General features: G+C 46.7%; 1 protein-coding gene and 1 long non-coding RNA gene across 12 annotated transcripts in view; one reads left to right on the top strand and one right to left on the bottom strand.

The window, feature by feature from the left end:
- Positions 1–17,970, top strand: part of CTNND1 (catenin delta 1) — a 56,841-nt gene that overhangs the window by 25,506 nt on the left and 13,365 nt on the right. For 6 of the 10 annotated variants that reach the window (XM_082211303.1, XM_082211300.1, XM_082211296.1 and 3 more), the window contains exons 2-6: positions 1,249–1,362; positions 3,797–4,107; positions 6,287–6,358; positions 6,836–6,994; positions 7,933–8,465. In XM_082211303.1, coding sequence (XP_082067429.1) covers positions 3,913–4,107; positions 6,287–6,358; positions 6,836–6,994; positions 7,933–8,465 — 959 coding nt within the window. In that variant the 5' untranslated portion in view covers positions 1,249–1,362; positions 3,797–3,912. The remainder of the gene's footprint in view (positions 1–1,248; positions 1,363–3,796; positions 4,108–6,286; positions 6,359–6,835; positions 6,995–7,932; positions 8,466–17,970) is intronic. The other 4 variants (XM_082211304.1, XM_082211297.1, XM_082211305.1 and 1 more) reach the window with 2 other exon arrangements.
- LOC309526828 lies at positions 5,713–17,963 on the bottom strand. Of its 2 annotated transcripts, none has more exons than XR_014216965.1 (3): positions 12,724–17,963; positions 10,767–10,888; positions 5,713–6,059 (listed from the first exon to the last, which is right to left on the bottom strand). It is a non-coding gene; the product is annotated as an uncharacterized lncRNA (long non-coding RNA). The 2 variants fall into 2 exon arrangements; XR_014216966.1 differs by having other exon boundaries at positions 17,306–17,963.

Raw genomic sequence — 17,970 nt, 5'->3', positions numbered from 1 at the left:
CCAGAGTGTTGTGACCCAAGTTTACATCTAAATTTCTTCTGAAAGCATAACATCTGCATATTCAGGAACTGTAGCCATTCAGCACAAAACATTTAAGGCTGAATTAATCTAATGGCGATTCCACGAACTTGTTGTTCATGTTCTCGCAAACCACATTTCCATAACTGATGGTCTTCTAGAAAGGCTACTTTTTCTGGATGCTACCAGTAAATGACTAATGAGGTGCATCTCTTGCCTGCCTGCTTAATTGTAGCATCCAGTTAATGGAGCAACAGTGCTTTTTTGGATTTTAATTTCACATTGGGGCTTGTGCATAGGACTGTTTAGTGGGCAAGAAAGACTTGGGCAAAGATGTGAGTGGAGCTGTTGGATGACTGCAAAATACAGTTTGTGTGTTCCAGATAATGGTCATGGGATTGTGCTGCTTTTCTTTGCACTATTATGAATCTCTCCAAAGAGATCCCCCCTGCCTCAGATTGTCAGTGCCCATGGCCTTGTATGTAAATCATTTATAGGGCCTGGTGTTGTGTGTCACCAGCACCGTGGGAAAGTGGGTTGAGGCGAGATCTGTCTTGGAGGCCAGACTAGTCCAAGCACGCCGTCCCTACCTTGATTTCCCCACCCCCTGGGATTTTTTTATTTTTTTTAAAAAAATAATACAGTTCTGACGTGCTTGGACAAGGCTTTCCTGAGGTGGGATGTTAAGTGCTGGAGGAAGCTGTTTGCTCTGTATCTACCTTCCGTCAGTCATAGAGTACCAAGATCTTAATACTAGTTGGTCCACTGAGTTGGCAACTTGTGTGCAGAATAGTTCTATTTGTGTTTTCCCAATTTCTGTGTGCCTTGTTAGCTGTCTTTTGGAAGGTTATCTTGTGAGCCAGAAATCTCCTAAACCACATTTATTCCCTGTAATCCAGTTGGGCAAACCTGAGCTTTCTTTTCCATTGTAGCAGTTCTATACCAGTTAATGTGACCATTCTATTTTAAGAAGTGCTTTTGTAAACCACTTGTAATTCCACTTTGGGAGAAATGGTGGAATGGTTCATTGTAGTCTTTTCCAACTCCAGCCAGGCAGTTGTAGTCCAAAGTGTCTAGAGGGGTGTGGAAATAGGTACAGTGTTGTTGTTTTTTAAAAAATGAATAAATACTGGTTTGATTATAGATCCTTCTTTACATGCCTCTTGTGCTTTGTTCCTTTATTTTTTAAAATCACACATATATTGAATCCCCTTTCTGCTGTCTCTGCAGCCTTTCCCCTCCTGCTTCCTTGCTGTTGGTGGCTGGGCTGCTTCTTCCATGATTTTCTGCACTTAGACCAAGCTGTGCCTTAGCCAATCAGTTCAGACCGGCCTTCCTTCACAGGTGTGTATGGTGTGAAAAATCAATCTTAAATGTAATTTTTGTTCTCTTCTATTATGGGTGGCGGGCTCTATTTTTCTCTCGAACTGACAATTTTAAAATTTTGGAATTTCCTCCCATGGTAAGGAGATCAAAAGCCCGCAGGTAGAGTACAAATGTGGGCATTAACTCCCTCCTGCCTCCCTAATTCCAACCACACTTTTGTGCATGGGTTGCTTTAAAAGCCAAACACAGCTTTATGGATTTATTAAGTAGATTCTGTCTCAAGTCATTCCTGTTGGGCCTATGCCAGTGCCCTGTTCTCTAGCACAGTGGCATATGATTTGCAGAACACCTTGCTCCCCTTTCCCATCTTGTTAGCCATGAAACGATTGCTGACAACCACATTAAAGGCTGTAGCTCCACACCTGCGGTTTTCAGCTGATAAAAGGTGGTAAAGGAAACAGCTCTTGGAGGGAAATGGCTTGAAGGAATATCTTGCACTTTGGAGATAGATTTCGCTGTAAAATAAATTTGAGGGTTTTAAGAAGCTGTACTGCTTCCCAACCCTTTACTGCTTAAATGCCATTCACATATGTAATGTTGCAGCCAAGGAAATGCACGCTGTGTCCTCAAAATACCTTCGGCAGATTTAACCAGATAAGACAGAGCTCTGCTGTCTCCATGGTGGTAGCAACGTTCTAGATGTGTCTTGTTGATGAGCATTTGACAACCACATATGGCCAGACATATTCTATGTACACATGGATGTATTATATGGAATGTCGCTGTTTCCCATCATGTGTTTGAAGAAGCCATTAACCCTGGAGCTTTGGAAAAATGAGAGTGAGTTGCATCCTTCTCTGCCCACCTTTCTGGTCCTGGCTCTTGGTATCTTTCTGCCCAATATATAATCACTGTGTTGGTAGGTCACAAAGCAACCAAACTTGGCCTCCCCCAGCTTGGCGCCTTTCCAGATGTTTTGGACTACAACTGCCATTAGCCCCAACTAGCATGGCCAACAATTGTGGTTGATGGGAATTGTAGTCCAAAAACATCTGGGGGGGCACCTGGTTGGGGAAGATGGAACTTAACTTCTTGTTCCCAGCTGTGACATGACATTGAGGAATTAAAGGCTATTGCACCCTGACAGGAATGCACAAGAACATAACTGACAGGCAGTTTCCTGTTTAGGAGACAAGGACCTGGGCTGTAGACAGGCCAGTCAGATCTGTAAGTGCTGATGCAGTGGAATTTGGAAATTGCAGCCATATCAAAAGGCCACATGTTAAATATGAGGCGGCTCTTGCGACGACCTCTTCAGGATTAATAGGGCAGTATTGAGGGATCGCTAAGATTTATTTACAAAAAAAATCTATTCTGCCAACATTAAGGAAAAAAGCCATGGCAGTGGGCAGCATAAGATGAGCAGTAAAACTATATGCAAAAAACCAATACAAAATGCATCACAAACCAGAAGATCAGCTTAATACCTCAAATACATAATTGGATCATTTCCCAGGGGAAAGCCTGGATGAGCAGATGAGCTTTTAAGCAGGCCCCTAAATGCCAATACCGTAGGTGCCTGACTGATGTTCATTGGGGGCGCATTCCAAGGGGTTTGTGCCGCCACACTGAACAAGTCCTGGTCTTAGTAGATATGAGACAGATCTTGGGAGCATGTGGCACTACTGAGAGTGTCACTCCTGAGGATTAACAAATGGTTCTGGGAAGGACAGGCCCACGTTAGTGCTGGATACATAGACCAAATTCCTGTTCCCTGGCCAGGGTTCCCCCTCCTATGCATTAAAAAGCACACAGAGCTAAGCTTGCAAAGGCAACATATACCAGATAGCTTCCAAATAACCCACAAACTAATCTCATTTCTCCTGCTTGTTGTTTCCTGCTCAGAGTGGGATTCAGCCAAGTGCTTCACGTTAGAAGGGTACACCGTCCACATAACGTGAGGGATTTGTTGGGAGCAAGTGAGCTAAACTGCAGGGGAAGTGTAGAAAAGGCCATAGTCAGCCTAGAGGGGAAATCGTAGCCACCCCCAATAGGGCCACAGGTTAAAATCCTGAGTATTCCCATTAAAACTGTCCCTCAAACTTCTATGGGTGCCAGAAACCTGGGCCTGTCCTTCCCAGAATCTGGCCTGCACTTTTGAGAAGAGCCTGCAGAAAAGAAGCCACGAAACATAATTTGCCATGGCCACTTCTCTCCTGAAAGAGCACCCTTGTGAATCGAATTTCCTTTTGCACTTGTTTGGCTTGGGGAGGCTAGGAGGGAGAAAATTTGTCGTCTCCTTCCCCTGCTCTGTTGATTTGTGGGAGGGGAAAATGAAGCAAAACTCGGGCCTTTTCCCAAGTTTGATTTTTTTTAAACAACGCAACAAATTCTCTCTTCTGTGACCTAAATCTTTCTCTTCTTACTTTCTCCCCAACTCTTGTGTGTGAAGTGAGGGGCTCCCTTCTCCCCTCCAGCCCCCTTTTCTGTGTGACGTCCGTTCCCTCCAACCCCGTGGCATCTCCCTGCCTTGCACCCGCCCTCCCCCCGTGCGGGGCCTTCACAACCATGGATGACTCGGAAGTGGAGTCGACTGCCAGTATACTTGCCTCCGTCAAAGAGCAGGAGGCGCAGTTTGAGAAGCTGACGCGGGCACTGGAGGAGGAGCGGCGCCATGTCTCTGCACAGCTGGAGCGCGTCCGCGTCTCCCCGCAGGATGCCAGCCAGACCATGGCCAACGGCACCCTCACCCGCCGGCACCAGGTAAAATCACCTCAGGTGAGGTGGGCAAGCGGGATGCTTGTCGGCTTCTGGACTCAAGTGGTGCCTGCTGGAGTGTCGCCTTGGTAGTGTGGCTTCTGTCGGGGATGGTTTGCGGGGCAACTTGGCCCAAGGGCTATGACATTCTGCACTTTGCATAGCTGTGTCTACAGGCCAGTGCCTGTTCAGTGGCTCACCCCAGACAACAGCTCTGTTTAGGAAGTGGTGTCATGGAGAGGTTGAGCAACCAGTGTTGAGTGAGTGGCTAGATTTTGCTTTCACGGAGCCTAGTGTCATATGAAATAAAGACCACCATCCACGTTGAAGTAGAAACTGAAGTGCTTCTTCTTGGGAAACAGACCCTCCTTCATAGGAGTCCACCTCTTGGAAAATGGTGGACTCTCCTTCATTGGAGGCTTCTAAGCAGAGGTTGGCTGGCCATCTGTCAGGGATTCTTTGGCTGTAATTCCTCCATTGTAGAGGGTTGGACTAGTTAAGCCCCGGGGTCCCTTTCGACTCTGATTCTCTCCTTCCTATTCCCATTTTAACTCCTGAAGACCAGTAGTATATCATACCATACTTAGAAGTCTGGCTCACCTATAACACTAAGCCCAAACACATTGAAGTGTGGATGAGTGAGCCTGCAGGAACTCGGAGCAAAACGTGCGGCCACTTCACATCTCTTCTAGTCCTGCTGCCGCCGCCACAGTACTAATGGTTTGGCTTATTGTGACCTTCAAGACCAGGCTCATGATTTGCCTCACTCCAGATGAGCCATGCGTGGTAAGTCATAAACAAACCTTGGCTACAATTTGTGGTTTGGATGTAATGCTAGACCAAACCATGGCTTAACTTTGGGTAACAGCAGCAGGACAGGAGCAAACCAGCGGTGATTTTTGCCCAGAGTACCCCCAAACTCATTCCCTCATGGTTAACCATGGTTTGGCTTAGAGTTAGGCTTGAAGTGGCCGAGTGTGTGCTTGTATTGAGTACTGATGATTCAGAGTTCGTATCTGTGTAACGGGATGCCCAGCAGAGGAGTGGAGTTAGCTGCTGTATTGCTTTCTAGAGAACATCCTGGATATGGTGATCTTAGTGTAAAAAATAATAAGCCAGAGTTCTTCATTTAAGCTGCTGTAGAACAATCAAAACTTCCTTGCCCTAGCTGCTGGTCATGTATATGGCAAAAAGAGATCTCTTAACAGATGAGGTGGACGAAAGGAACAATAACCCAAAGAATTACTGACTGCTGAAAGCCAGACAGTAAAACGAACCTCTCCTTACTCATAATGGCAACCCTCAAATGCCCTCAAATTTAGACATGCCAGGATGAAGTAGCATGAAGGAAATGTCTCGGGTAGATGTGGAGAAAACCCCCAGATGACTTTTTTTGAGGCTTTTAAGCCAAGCTCATCTTGCCTTTCCCTTTCTGTTCGATTACTGCTATTTGCGTTTTGTACGGGGTAGGGTTGAGGAAGTAGACAGCGGCAAAGGATACTTACTAAGCTTGCGGTTGCTATTTTGAGTCCTGTTTAGTCCAGAAGTTCTGCCCCAACAAGGATGGAAACTGGGATGCGCACAAGAGCAGAGCTGCAGGGGTCTGCAAGGTGGTGTTGAACTTGAGTGCTCTACTTGGAAGAGCCTTCATTTAATTCCTTTTCACTCTGGAGGGGAGAGGTCTGCTGAGATGGGTCACCCTCGTTCTTTTTGTAGGATGGAGATGGGACTTGAGACTTCTGAGCTGTTGTGGCCATGGGCTGCTTTTCCCAGTCTCTGAACTGTTTTCCCAAGGTGATCTTCCATGTGCTTTAGTTAGCTCCCTTAGTTAAGAGCTCTTGGTGCCTTTTGGGTTGGGGCAGCATGCAGTCTTTTTGAGTTCTCTCTGGGATGCTGCATTCTCTCCCTGCATAGGGTTTCATAGATGGACAGGAGAACTTGTCCGTTTCTCTCTCCACCTGTGAGGAAGCGTAAACCTCTTAAGGAGCTACCTAACACTGTGCAACCTATATGTATTGTGTTACTTGCTAATTGCGCCAGGCTAGCCTTCTAGCTTTTTCACTTCATGGTGAGCCGTAAATTCACCATGGCTGAACTTGCTCAATTGCCACAGGTGACTTCCACTCCTCTGCCCCCTTATTTTCCCTGATTCTGGATACAAATGCACCACTACTTTCTTTTACAGAACGGCCGTTTCTTGGGCAATGCTGACCTGGAGAGACAGAAATTCTCTGAACTGAAACTCAACGGACCACAGGTAAAGAACGGAACTGAAAACTTCTTTCTGGCAGGTGGCACTAATTTGCTGAAGGTGTTGTTGCTTTTTTCAAGGGGATCTAACCTGATGTGAAAATTTGGGCTGGATTCTTTGAGGTTCTCCAATCTGTAGCCTGTGGTGGGTGGGATGGGCCTACGTTTTTCTTCCATAAAATGTTGAGAAACTGTTATGCACATGGAGAGGAAGTCTGAGTCACTTTCTCTCCTACTCTTGCGTTGAATGGAAAGCCACTCAGTGGTTGACGTCCTATTTTGTTGCATGAATTTACTGTGGTTTGAACTGGAACTTGGGTTCAAAAGCCTTAAATAGCAATGTCTAAAGAGAAAAAAACCCCTTCTTGTGTATGCGCTTCCTGAGAGAGAGACTGGGTATTAAAGGGAACTTGGCAGGTTGTGCCTGGCTTATGGGAAGTGTGCAGAATTGGGCTGCTGCTGATCTGTATCTCCGTCTCCTTAGGACCACAGTCACCTCATATACAGCACCATTCCCAGGATGCAAGACCCAGGACAGATTATGGAAGAGACTTACACTATGGAGGAGGATCCCGAGGGTGCCATGTCAGTTATTTCGGTGGAGACCTCTGATGATGGGAAAACTCGCCGTACAGAGACCACGGTGAGAGGCTTGAGAAGAATTGCAGGTTCTGATATTGTGAAATGTGCCCCCTATTTAGTAGCTGGGTTGGGAAGAGATTAGGCTTGTGTGTACCCAGCAAAGAACCGCTGCACTCGACAGCAAAGAACCGCTGGGGCTTAGAACACCCAAACAAGCGGTGTTTTAAATTTCCATTAGTGGCAGCTGCCTCTATGCAGTGATCTAAAGTAGTTTTCGCTGCTTCGTTTGTTATCCCCAAAAGTCTATGCAGGCACAGTGAAGGCAACTTAATTCCCCAGTAGAGGGAGGCCTGCAGGATTGCACTCGCTCCCCTCCCTCATTTCTGGGAGCATGAATTCAACCTGTCTAGCCTAACTGCCATTCATGTTTATTGGTGGTGATGTAGACAGCAGACAGAACTCACCAAGGTAACCATTTTAACAGAGGAGCAGGATATAAGCTGGGCAGGAAGGAGGGAGCATGTGATTCTGCCACCAGCTCCTAATAGCTTAGCCAGGCTTAACCAATGGGCAATATTGCATTGTGCTTAACCAAAGTGTCCCAGAAGCAGGATTCTGAGAACTGCAGCTCTGCCAGTTCTCTCAGCAAGAAAACATTTAGGGTTGGACTTAACTTGCCTGCAGTGCACAAGTTTTGCAAGCACCTGCAAAGGTCTATGAAAGGTGTACCACCATGTGGTGTTGAGCTTCCCGCTTACATCATGGCTAATGGCAAAGGATGATGGGAGTTGTAGTCCAGCATCTGGAGGGTGCCACATTAGCTACCCCGCCGCCTAGAAAGAAGGCCCAGAACAAGAGCCACGGAGGGTAAAAAGAGCAAGACCATGTGGAAGTAATGGGGAAATACCACAAAGAAATCAGTGACTCCAGCTTGGCACTGACTACTTTGGGGTCAAAGGCACTGGCAGATGCCTAACAGCTCCCGTTACTGTTGTGTAGGTGAAGAAGGTTGTGAAGACCATGACCACGCGCACAGTGCAGCAAGTTCCTGTTGGCCCTGATGGGCTGCCTGTGGATGGCTCTCCAGTCCCCAACAACTACATCCAGACCATGGATAGGAACTTCAGGAAAAACACCAACGGCGGCCCTGGGGCCTACATGAGCCAGCCGGGCACAGCTACCCTCCCGCGAAACTACCACTACCCAGACGGCTACGGCCGGCCGTACGAGGACAGCTACCACGGCAGCGAGCACAACTACGGCAGCCTGTCCCGCGTGACGCGCATTGACGAGCGCTACCGCCCCTCCATGGACGGCTACCGGGCCCCCAGTCGGCAGGATGTCTATGGGCCTCAGCCGCAGGTGCGGGTAGGGGGAAGCAACATGGACTTGAACCGCTTCCACCCAGAGCCTTACGGGTTGGAGGACGACCAGCGCAGCACGGGATACGATGACCTCGATTACGGCACCATGCCAGACTATGGTACTGCCAGGCGGACTGGGACTCCCTCCGACCCCCGCCAGAGACTCAGGTAGGAGCATTCTGCTTGGCATTCTAGGGCAGATGGTGGCAATGATTCTGCCATGATATAGAATCTGTTAAAGTGGCGCTGGAGGGGTGGACATGCGCCCATTCTTGAGAAACATGGTGAAGACATGCTTTTACCATAGCTCTTTGAGACACTGCTGTCATTCCGAGTGACAATGCAGTCTCTAAAGCGAGATTTAGAGTTGTACAGACTTGGCCTTGGGATTCAGGGATGAGCAGAATTTTTCTAGAGGACTCTGCTCATCTGCTTTTGTCCCTTCAGTTAAAAGGGAAAAGGCTGAAAATGTTCTTTTCAGTAAACCTTCCAAAAATGTGCCGCTGAATGTGTGGTGATAATTGTAAGGAGCTTGTGGCGCTTGTGGTCTTTTTTGCCTCAAGAGGAAGTATATTGAGAGCTCAGCGTGATGGCTATTTCCTGGGTGAAAAGTCCCCATTCACATGTTACCTCTTGCCGTATCATAAGCAAGCCACTCCATTAGTCCTCCTCTGCAGTATCCTCCACCTTCAATGTGGGGATGATACTAAGCTAGCTCTGCAGGACTCTTGTGAAGAATTCTTGAGTGTGTGTATGAGGAGTCTCACTAAGGTGCTAGATAAGGCCTAACTATAATAAGATGGCATCTCTGATGCCGGTATTATGAGGTACTCTTCATTCCTTCCCGTTGTGACAGTGAATCCTGTTGTCACTGCAGCATGAAAATGAGCCTTGCAGTTGCACAGCTGTGGGTTCATGCTTTCCATTGCCAAGAAGACCCTGACTGTATGAACAGCATTTTTCTGTTGCGCATACAGGTAGCAGTGATTGGTTCACAGGTGTAGAGCCAGGGGCTTCAGGGCTCTGTATCAAGATTCAAATACTTGCATGGTGTATAAATCTTACTAAATAAATAGATAAACCTAGGGTTTACCAGGTTTTTTGTGTGTGGCCTGGGGCCATATTTGGAAATCTAAAACTGTCATGGTCACCACAAAATACCCAGTATACCTGAAGGAGCGTCTCCACTCACATTGTTCACCCCGGACACTGAGGTCCAGCTCTGAGGGCCTTCTGGTGGTTCCCTCACTGCGAGAAGTGAGGTTACAGGGAACCAGACAGAGGGCCTTTTCGGTTGTGGCGCCCGCCCTGTGGAACGCCCTCCCATCAGATGTCCAAGAAATAAACAACTATCTGACTTTTAGAAGACATCTGAAGGCAGCCCTGTTTAGGGAAGTTTTTAATGTTTGATGTTTTCTTATGTTTTGATATTCTGTTGGGAGCTGTCCAGAGCGGCTGGGGAAACCCAGCCAGATGGGTGGGGTAGAAACATGTAAAATGGGCAACATGCCCCCCAAAACACATGCACATACACCCCCCCTCGGAGACACACTCAAAGAACAGGCAAAATACCCTCAAACGGATTTTTAAAAAGTTGACACATTCATGCTTGCTTCCTCTTGTATCAACCTAAAAAAAGGAATCTGCCGCCCACTCTCCAATCTCAGAGGTTTAGCAGGCAGTGGCTTTTTTCCCCTGAGAAGTTTCAAAAGAAGGCTGCTGCATCATCTTTCTTCCTTTCCAGTGAAGAATGCCTCTGGGCTTACATGGGACCCAAAGGTGTTCTGGGAAATGGAAAGGGAGAGGTGGGGCAGCTGGCGGCCGGCAGTTCTCTTTCCAGCCGGTGCAGCTGCTGCTGCCGAAATGTAAAAAAATAGGAACAACAACAAAGTAGGTAGTGGTTGCAGTTGCCAGATGGGCACCAAGAGTTGTGTGTTCTGATGTCTGCAAGTGCTGCATGGGGGACCCCAGACTTAACCTTCTCTTTTCTTGTTTGCCTAATGGTGGCATAGGTTTACAGTCAAATGGGTGTTTTCAGATGGTGGCTTAAGGCTACAAATAGGTCAATGGCAACATTTTTTTAAAAATTGATTTCACCCAGAAAGGGTAAATCCCCCAGAAAGGGTAAATGGGGTGGAGATTCAGATTATAGTAGGCTGATGACACCGGCATTATGTGGATGCGGCGAAAAACTTCTGTGTGTGAGAAGCACTGATCCCACAGTAAAGGCCTGTCCCCTTGCTTTGGTGTAGTATGATCTTGCGAATATCAGCTTCCATTGAAAAACCTCCACATCCCAACCACCCAGACTTAAATACCCTGATTTGTTGTGGAGACACAGGGTTGATAATTTATCTTAGCTATTCAGATAGAAAGAGGGTTGTTAAAAGTTCAGGCTTTTGGCAAAATGGAGCTGAATAGTCGCAAACTCCACGGCATAGTTTCCATTCCTCTTCTGTGGTCTCCTACCTGTCTTCTGCTGCTTCTTGTCAGTTTCTGTCTCTGCCTGTCCTTCGCTCAGTGTTGACCCAGAGTATTCATCCTCAGCACAATTTCAGTTCTGTTCACCCCCTTCCACTGTATACAGTATTCTGCAGATTAAAGTACATGGATTAAAGGTATGTAAAATGACTTTCTTGTCTAATACTCCTTTGCTGGTTGACATTGCTGTCAGAGAGGAAGAATTTTGACCACCTTGACTAACCCCTGAAGTAGGTGACTTTGTCATTAATCGGTTGTGGTAGCTTTTGGCTGCAGAACTGAGGCCTAGAAGGGGAGAAGTGGTGTCTTCTGCCTGATCTGCACAGCTTCTAAACTCTGCAGGTTTTTGATGGAGCAGAGTGATCGCTTCTCTTGCCCGACTGACTTCACGAATGTTAACAATGGATGTATTGCCCAGGACGCATCAGGGCAGGGTGGGTTAGGGGAGGCTGAAATTCTGCAAAACCTGCTGCTTGGGCCTAGTGGACAACTTCATCCAGTTTTGGCTTCTCAACAGATAAACAAGATCTCCAAGAACGCATAGGAGATCTGTGTTCAGGATCTCCTGAGGATTCTCAAATTACTTCAGAGTAGCTGCAGTCCTACCCCATCCCAGTTTGGACTGCTCTTGCTGGACAGGTGGTGATGGTGCAGTGTTTTGTTTTTCCGTGGAAATGTTTCTGTTTCATGAGTTCGTCAGGAGCAATAAAGGGATGTTTTGATGCTGTTTTGAGCATGATTTGGTGGAAAGGCGGGATACAAATTTAACAATAACAAAAATAATGCCTGAAAACTCAGGACTGCTTAAAATGCCCATAACCTCAGGCTTTTTTTGCTGCTAATGCATGTGGCATCTTAAGTTTAGCCAGAGGAGTGAACAATTAAGTGACTTGCTCACATGATTATAGAAAAGCGGCTCCTTCCTGTGCTGTATTGTTCTGACCTGTGACCTGCACAGTTAACATTGATGCATAAAAGCTGCTCCAGTAGAATTTCCAAGCGTGGAGTTTGACTGCCAGTTCTGAAATTGCTGTGCTTTGTGCAAGCAAATAAAGGTTGAATAAACTATTTATTATTTATATTTATTATTTTTTCCACCTTTCCTTCGAGAAGCTCAAGGTGGTATATATACATGGTTTTTTCCCCCTTTCCACATCTTTATCCTCATGACAACCATGTGAGGTAGGTTAGTCTGAGAGAGTGCCTGAGCAAAGGTATGTTCATTGAGCTTCAACACTGATTGTGGATTTGAACCCTGGTCTCCTAGGTTCTAGTCCAGTACTTTAACCACTCTGCTACACTGGCTCTGTGGAATCCATGGAATTGTAGAGTTGAAAGTGGTTACGAGGGTAGTAGTAGTGGTGGTAGTAGTAGTAGTAATAATAATAATAATAATAATAATAGTAGTAATAATAATAAAATTTATTATTTATACCCCGTCATCTAGTCCAACCCCCTGCAATGCAGGAATCTTTTGCCCAACATGGGACTCAAACCCACAACCCTGAGATTACTGTATTTTTCGCCCCATAGGATGCACCTAGGTTTTTTTTGGGGGGGGAATAAAGAAAAAGAAAATTATTCCCCCCCCAGGTGCGGGCCTGGGGCAGGGGAAGCGCCCCACGGCTAGCGGAGCGCTGCGCGAAGCCCGAAGCTTGGGGCGTGCTGAGCTCAGCTCGCCCCAAGCTTCTGGGTGCCGGCAAGCTCTCCGCTAGCCGTGGGAGAGCCGCGTGACTTTGAGAGCTGGGTCTCCCACGGCTAGCGGACAGCTTCCTGAAGCCTGGAGAGCGAGAGGGGTTGGTGCGCACCGACTCCCCTCGCTCTCCAGGCTTCAGCGAAAGCCTTCATTCGCCCCACAGGACGCACACACATTTCCCCTTCATTTTTGGAGGGGGAAAAGTGTGTCCTATAGGGCGAAAAATACGGTAAGTGTCTCATGCTTTACCAACTGAGCTCTCTCCTTGTGCTGCCACCTCCTGTGTTGAGCTGTGTGTGCGTGTCTGTTGTCCATTCTCTTTCCTATGATGGTAACTAGCCAGATAACATCTTTACTTGTTCTGAGTAAGGAACTGAACTTTACTACTTTTTTTAAAAAAACCATTGTGACTTGGCAGCTTGCCCTTGTGAAGAAAGGCCTCAACAGCCTTTTAGTATGTTCAGTGTCCTCTAGCTCAGTAATCTGCCATGAAGGTCAGGAGACCCACTTGCAAGCATTCTGCTAAACTTCTGAGGCATGCACGAAAAACACCAGGAGGTGATGTGGTCTGACAGTAAGCCACTGTAGAGGATTGATTCCCCCACCCCCCCACCCTGTGCTCTCGTATTTTCACACGGAAAGTCTGTACGGGTTGGTTTGCTGCTTTGAGACGATATGACGGTTTTGATGAAGTTTCCCAGAACAGCTGCTAGGCCCAAGTGTTGCCTTTTGAAGAGCCCCAGTTTGAATCCCTTGCAGTGAGAAGGGAGGGGTTAAAGCTTGGACGAGTGTCTCTTGTATGCTCTGTGATCTAAGAGATTAGGGCATGTAGGGAACAGTATTTGTGGTTTCAAAAATAACCCAGAGCTATGCGACTGTCTTGTATGAACACGTTTTCAAGCTGGAAAGCAACTGCCAAGTCAACGGCGCTTTGCCTCCAGAAGGCAGCTTGGACACTTGCAGTCTGGTGCACAGTGGTCTTCAAACTTCCTTCCTTCAGGGACTTATTTCCACACTGACGTGTCTGATAAGGAGCTGGTATTTGCCTGTCCTTTTGTGTTTCAGTGGATATTAGGGTGCCTTCTCTGTTTATGTAGGCCACTGGCCAGGCCTTTCAGGCTGTGCTATTGTTCTGAATGTTCACTGTTGAATGAACCCCATGCAACAATGGCCATACAAGAAAGGGAGGTAATGGGAGGCCCCGCCTTAGATGGAAGCTTCATTGCTTGCCATAGCAAATTTCCTTGATGGGTTTCCTACAAAATATACGCTGAAAACCACCCGTCTGAATCAGTACTTTGGAACTGGGCATCATGCAGCTCCTGAGGAATCGCTTGTGAGAATCTATGAAAGCAAAAGCTTAATGCACTTTTAAACAAAAATAAAAAACAGCAGCTTCCTCATAGAATACAGGCTTTAAAATGCTGAAAAAATGGAAGTGAGGCATTAAGGCAGGCATAGGCAAACTCGGTAGCCCTCCAGATGTTTTGGGACTACAACTCCCATCATCCCTAGCTAACAGGACCAGTGGTCAGGGATGATGGGAGTTGTAGTCCCAAAAACATCTGGAGGGCCGAGTTTGCCTATGCCTGCATTAAGGAGTCAGAAGTCACCCTTTCAGCTCTCATTACAGCTAAATAAGTGGGCTAACTCAAATTTGTCTTGCTTGAACATAAGTTTCACAATATGTGCATCATGCCCTGCAAATGTGACTTCAACTATGGTCTTGGTGTTTTTTAAAAATGTGACATGAGATGCAGCAAGAACATTTAACCACAAGCCAGCTTGACAAGAATATGTTTGCTACAGATATGGATATGGAATCTGAAATCATGTTGCCTGATAAGGGATGGGTTGTCCCCCCTAATTTGTGTTTGCAATTTATAGGCCACCCAATAATCAGAGTTCTCTGAGGCAGCTTACAGGATTTTTTTTAAAGCACACATAATAATAGAAACAACAAAATAAAACCCAAGCAACAGTGTTGAATCACAAATCACTTTAAAACAATGTGGAGGAAAATAAATTTTTCAGCAACCAATCTGTTTAAAACCAATGAAAGTAGGGGTTCTGCCTTTCCAAAGCTGCAGTGTTCGCTGACTAAAACCTAGTTGCTTTCTGGATTATTGCCATCTCTGCTTAAAGAGCAGGTGAATCTTGAAACCTGTCCACTCTCATTCAGGCATTTAACTTTGAATCAGAGCAAACCATGACTAGGGAATTGGCTTCTTATTAGCTGGGCAGAGCAACATTTTCAGAGCAGAGGAACACATTTATTCGGTGGGAAAGTAGTTAGGAGCTGAATACTAGCAGCGGAGAGAATGCTTTCTTTCTCTCTCTCTCCCTCTCTTCCTATTGTCTCTTTCTCTCTCCACTTTTTTGGGTGGGAAGTGCTGCATGCGTTTTGCAGGTTTCCCACCTGTGTCTTAAAAACATGGAAATTTGATCATACAAGCAGTTCCACCCCCCGGAATGTCTGCTTGAATATTTGAAGATGAAAATGAAGGCTATGCTTTCTGCCCTCCCCATGATTTAAGGTGACATTCCTTGGAGCCACACACTCCTCGGTTGCCTCTTTCACCCCATGGGACCACTTGCTTCCTCCATTCCAGCTTTGGGAAAACTCTGTCAGGATCCCACTCCTGGCCAAGGCTTGGATATGGGTATCAGGCAGTATGCTGAGGTTATGAAGAAGTGCCTTCCTCTGACTTGGGCTGGTTTCCCAGCTACTCTGGTGTTGTCCATCACCAACTCTAATTGGTCTTGCACAAACATCTCTCCCAATGTTGCTGCTGCTACCCACTTCCTTTCCCCCCCCTTAACCACAGGCGCCAGAGCCTGATCTCGAGAGACCGTATATGTGTAAAGCATGACAGCTCCACTATGCAGATATAATTCCTTGTCCCTTGAGAGGCTCCCCAGTCCTGGACCAGACCACTAGTGTGAAGTCTACGCTTTGCTACTAAGCAGGGCTCCCCCTAAGTTGATTCAGCGAGGAAGCTGCAAAGGAAAGAGCTCTTCCCATTAGGCCCAACATTCATGTGTGCAAAACCACTCCAGACAGTGGGTGGAGGAGGCCTTAAGTATACGTCCTTGGCAGTGCATCTGCGTGGGCACAAATGACAGGTGTTGGAGATGCACTGTGTGTGTTTACACCCTGAAAGCAGGGTGGGCTGGGGGTTTCCGCTGGACCCCATTTCTGAAGGAGTCTGCGAAGATGCACATCTTATTGTCTCCTTTCGGGTTGCAAAGCAGTGGGGTAGTTTGGCAAAAGAAAAACAAGTCTTGGGTTTGGTCTCAGATGAATAATAATAATATTCTCCTTCTTCATCATCTTGGTGTGCGGGTGTACAGGATAGATTTTTTTTTTTAGGGGTAAAGTTGGGTAATCTTGACATTGCTTTCTTTGTGCACGTTTGGTTTGGGTATCAACAGTGTGGGCTTACTTGCTTTTAGAACTATGCATTGCATATGGATATAGATAAGCACCCACGGACTTGGTGTTGAGGGCGCTGATCCAGGTTGCTGCATTTTAAATGGGGCGCGGGGAAGCTTTGCATGCTTTACAGAATGGAGAGATGGAGCACAGCTTAACCAGCCACACAACTCTGCTCCCAAAGTGGGAGATCGGTTCCTGGTGAGACTTCCTGGGTCCTCCCTGTGCAATTCTATTTCCAGCAGTAAGAATGTTTTAAAGGAATGTGGAGCCACCCAGAACATTAAATCTGTGAGGCTGATTTCAGGGTTGGGGGATCCTTGGCCATCTCCATCTTTACCTAAAAACCTTTCTTGGACACTGTTTAAGCTCCTTCCATGGCTGTGAGGACCTGAAAGCTTTTTAAATTATTATTGTAACAGTTGAAGTGCTCTTGGTATCGAATCTTGTCCTGTCTCCTGTGCTTGTATACTGAGTTATATAGGCCCCAAATACATCCATTAACAGGAAAACCAAGTGTTAGAGGGACTACATTTCCATGAGGAGCCAAGGATTCTGTTCCTTTAAGGCAGTGGAAGCATCTGTTTTCCTGCATGTTGCAGACCTTGCATCCATTCATGCCATGTGAATAGTTTGTGAAAAAAGGTATCCTGATGCTACAGACCCCTGTAACCATTTTGTCCTTGTAGCACCATGATGAAAGGGACTTCTGCTTTCCTTGAGGATGTTAAAAGCAGTCCTGAGACCTTTTCTACCACTCTCTTATCCCTTCCCCACCTTCACCTGGCCACATTTCTCTCTCTCTCCTCCCTCCCACCTTCTATTGCTTCAGTCACACTTTCCAGGGTACAGGGTGTCTCTTAAGAGGGGGTGACTGGGACAGGTTGGGAATCTCATGGCTGAGCCAAGTTTGCAGTGCAGGTCTTGCTTTTCTATTTAGAAGGGATCTTGGGGAGTCAAGCCAGCACCCTGCATGAAATGTGAGACCTCCAGAGGCATTTGCAGTCATTTGCTCCTAAGCAGATCTTGAGTGTGTTCAGCTTGGGTGTGTGGTAGCTCAGTTGTGCCATGTCAGAATTTGGTGTCCTTGAAATCTCACCATCTAATCTAACGGGAGTGTCTGCCTGGCTTAATTACTGCACACTGGAAGTATTGCAAAGCGGAAGGCCTGGCTGAATAAAGCACTGGAAGTCTTCTTCTGAATCTTGGGTGTGTTTGGGGCAGGAGCAGGTTGAATGACCTACAAAATGCAATGCCTGCAGTTTGACACAGATGGTGCCAAGTTGCCCTCTGGTGGCCAGGCTACAGTAACATACGAGAAGTGTCTATATCTTAAAGGAGGCGAAAGGTGCTGGAAAAATCCCCAGTGACAAAACTACCTGGGAACTTGCTCACCCCTCTTTAAGAACTAAAACCATTTCTTCCTGGGCCCAGCTTAAGCCACTGGTGTAAGCTGCTGTCATTGTTATTATCTGCTTCTAATTTCAAGACAAATTAGAGGCACTCGGGTGCTTGACCCTGAGAGCTTGTGGTCGCCTACATATCTGAAAACTTGAGCAAGAAAGGAAAGTCAAGGTGATGCAGGGAAAGGGGGCCTTCTTACTTGGTTATACTAGGAAGTTCTGCTACCACCTGTTCCTGGCAGCGGTTCTCAACCTGTGGGTCTCCAGATGTTGTTGGACTACAACTCCCATCATCCCTGAGCTCTGGCCTTGCTAGCTAGGGGTGATGGGAGTTGTAGTTCAACAACATCTGGGGATCCACTGGTTGAGAAAGGCTTTGCTAGAGGATTGGCTGTTTGGGCACAGCTTTGTGAGCCACACTTTCAGCTTTTAGCATGGCAGCAGTGGGGATGATATGCCACGACTGGGTGGCTGTGTTACCTTATCCTACCAAGAAATTTAAACAGGTGGTTGGTGATGGTGGAACCCCTTCTTAATCCTTGTCCCGCAGATCTCTTCTGTAGATAGGCAGACCAGCCTGGTTCCTGTTTGTGGCAGTTCAGCTGCTTTGGATGACTGACGGATCCTGAAAGTAACTTGCTTCTCTTCCTCCCTCCT

The sequence above is a fragment of the Podarcis vaucheri genome (assembly GCF_965113315.1).
Source record: "Podarcis vaucheri genome assembly, chromosome: 1".
Classification (NCBI taxonomy): Eukaryota; Metazoa; Chordata; class Lepidosauria; order Squamata; family Lacertidae; genus Podarcis; species Podarcis vaucheri.
The sequence above is the reverse complement of the archived record's forward strand: the minus strand, read 5'-3'. Positions and strand labels throughout refer to the sequence as shown.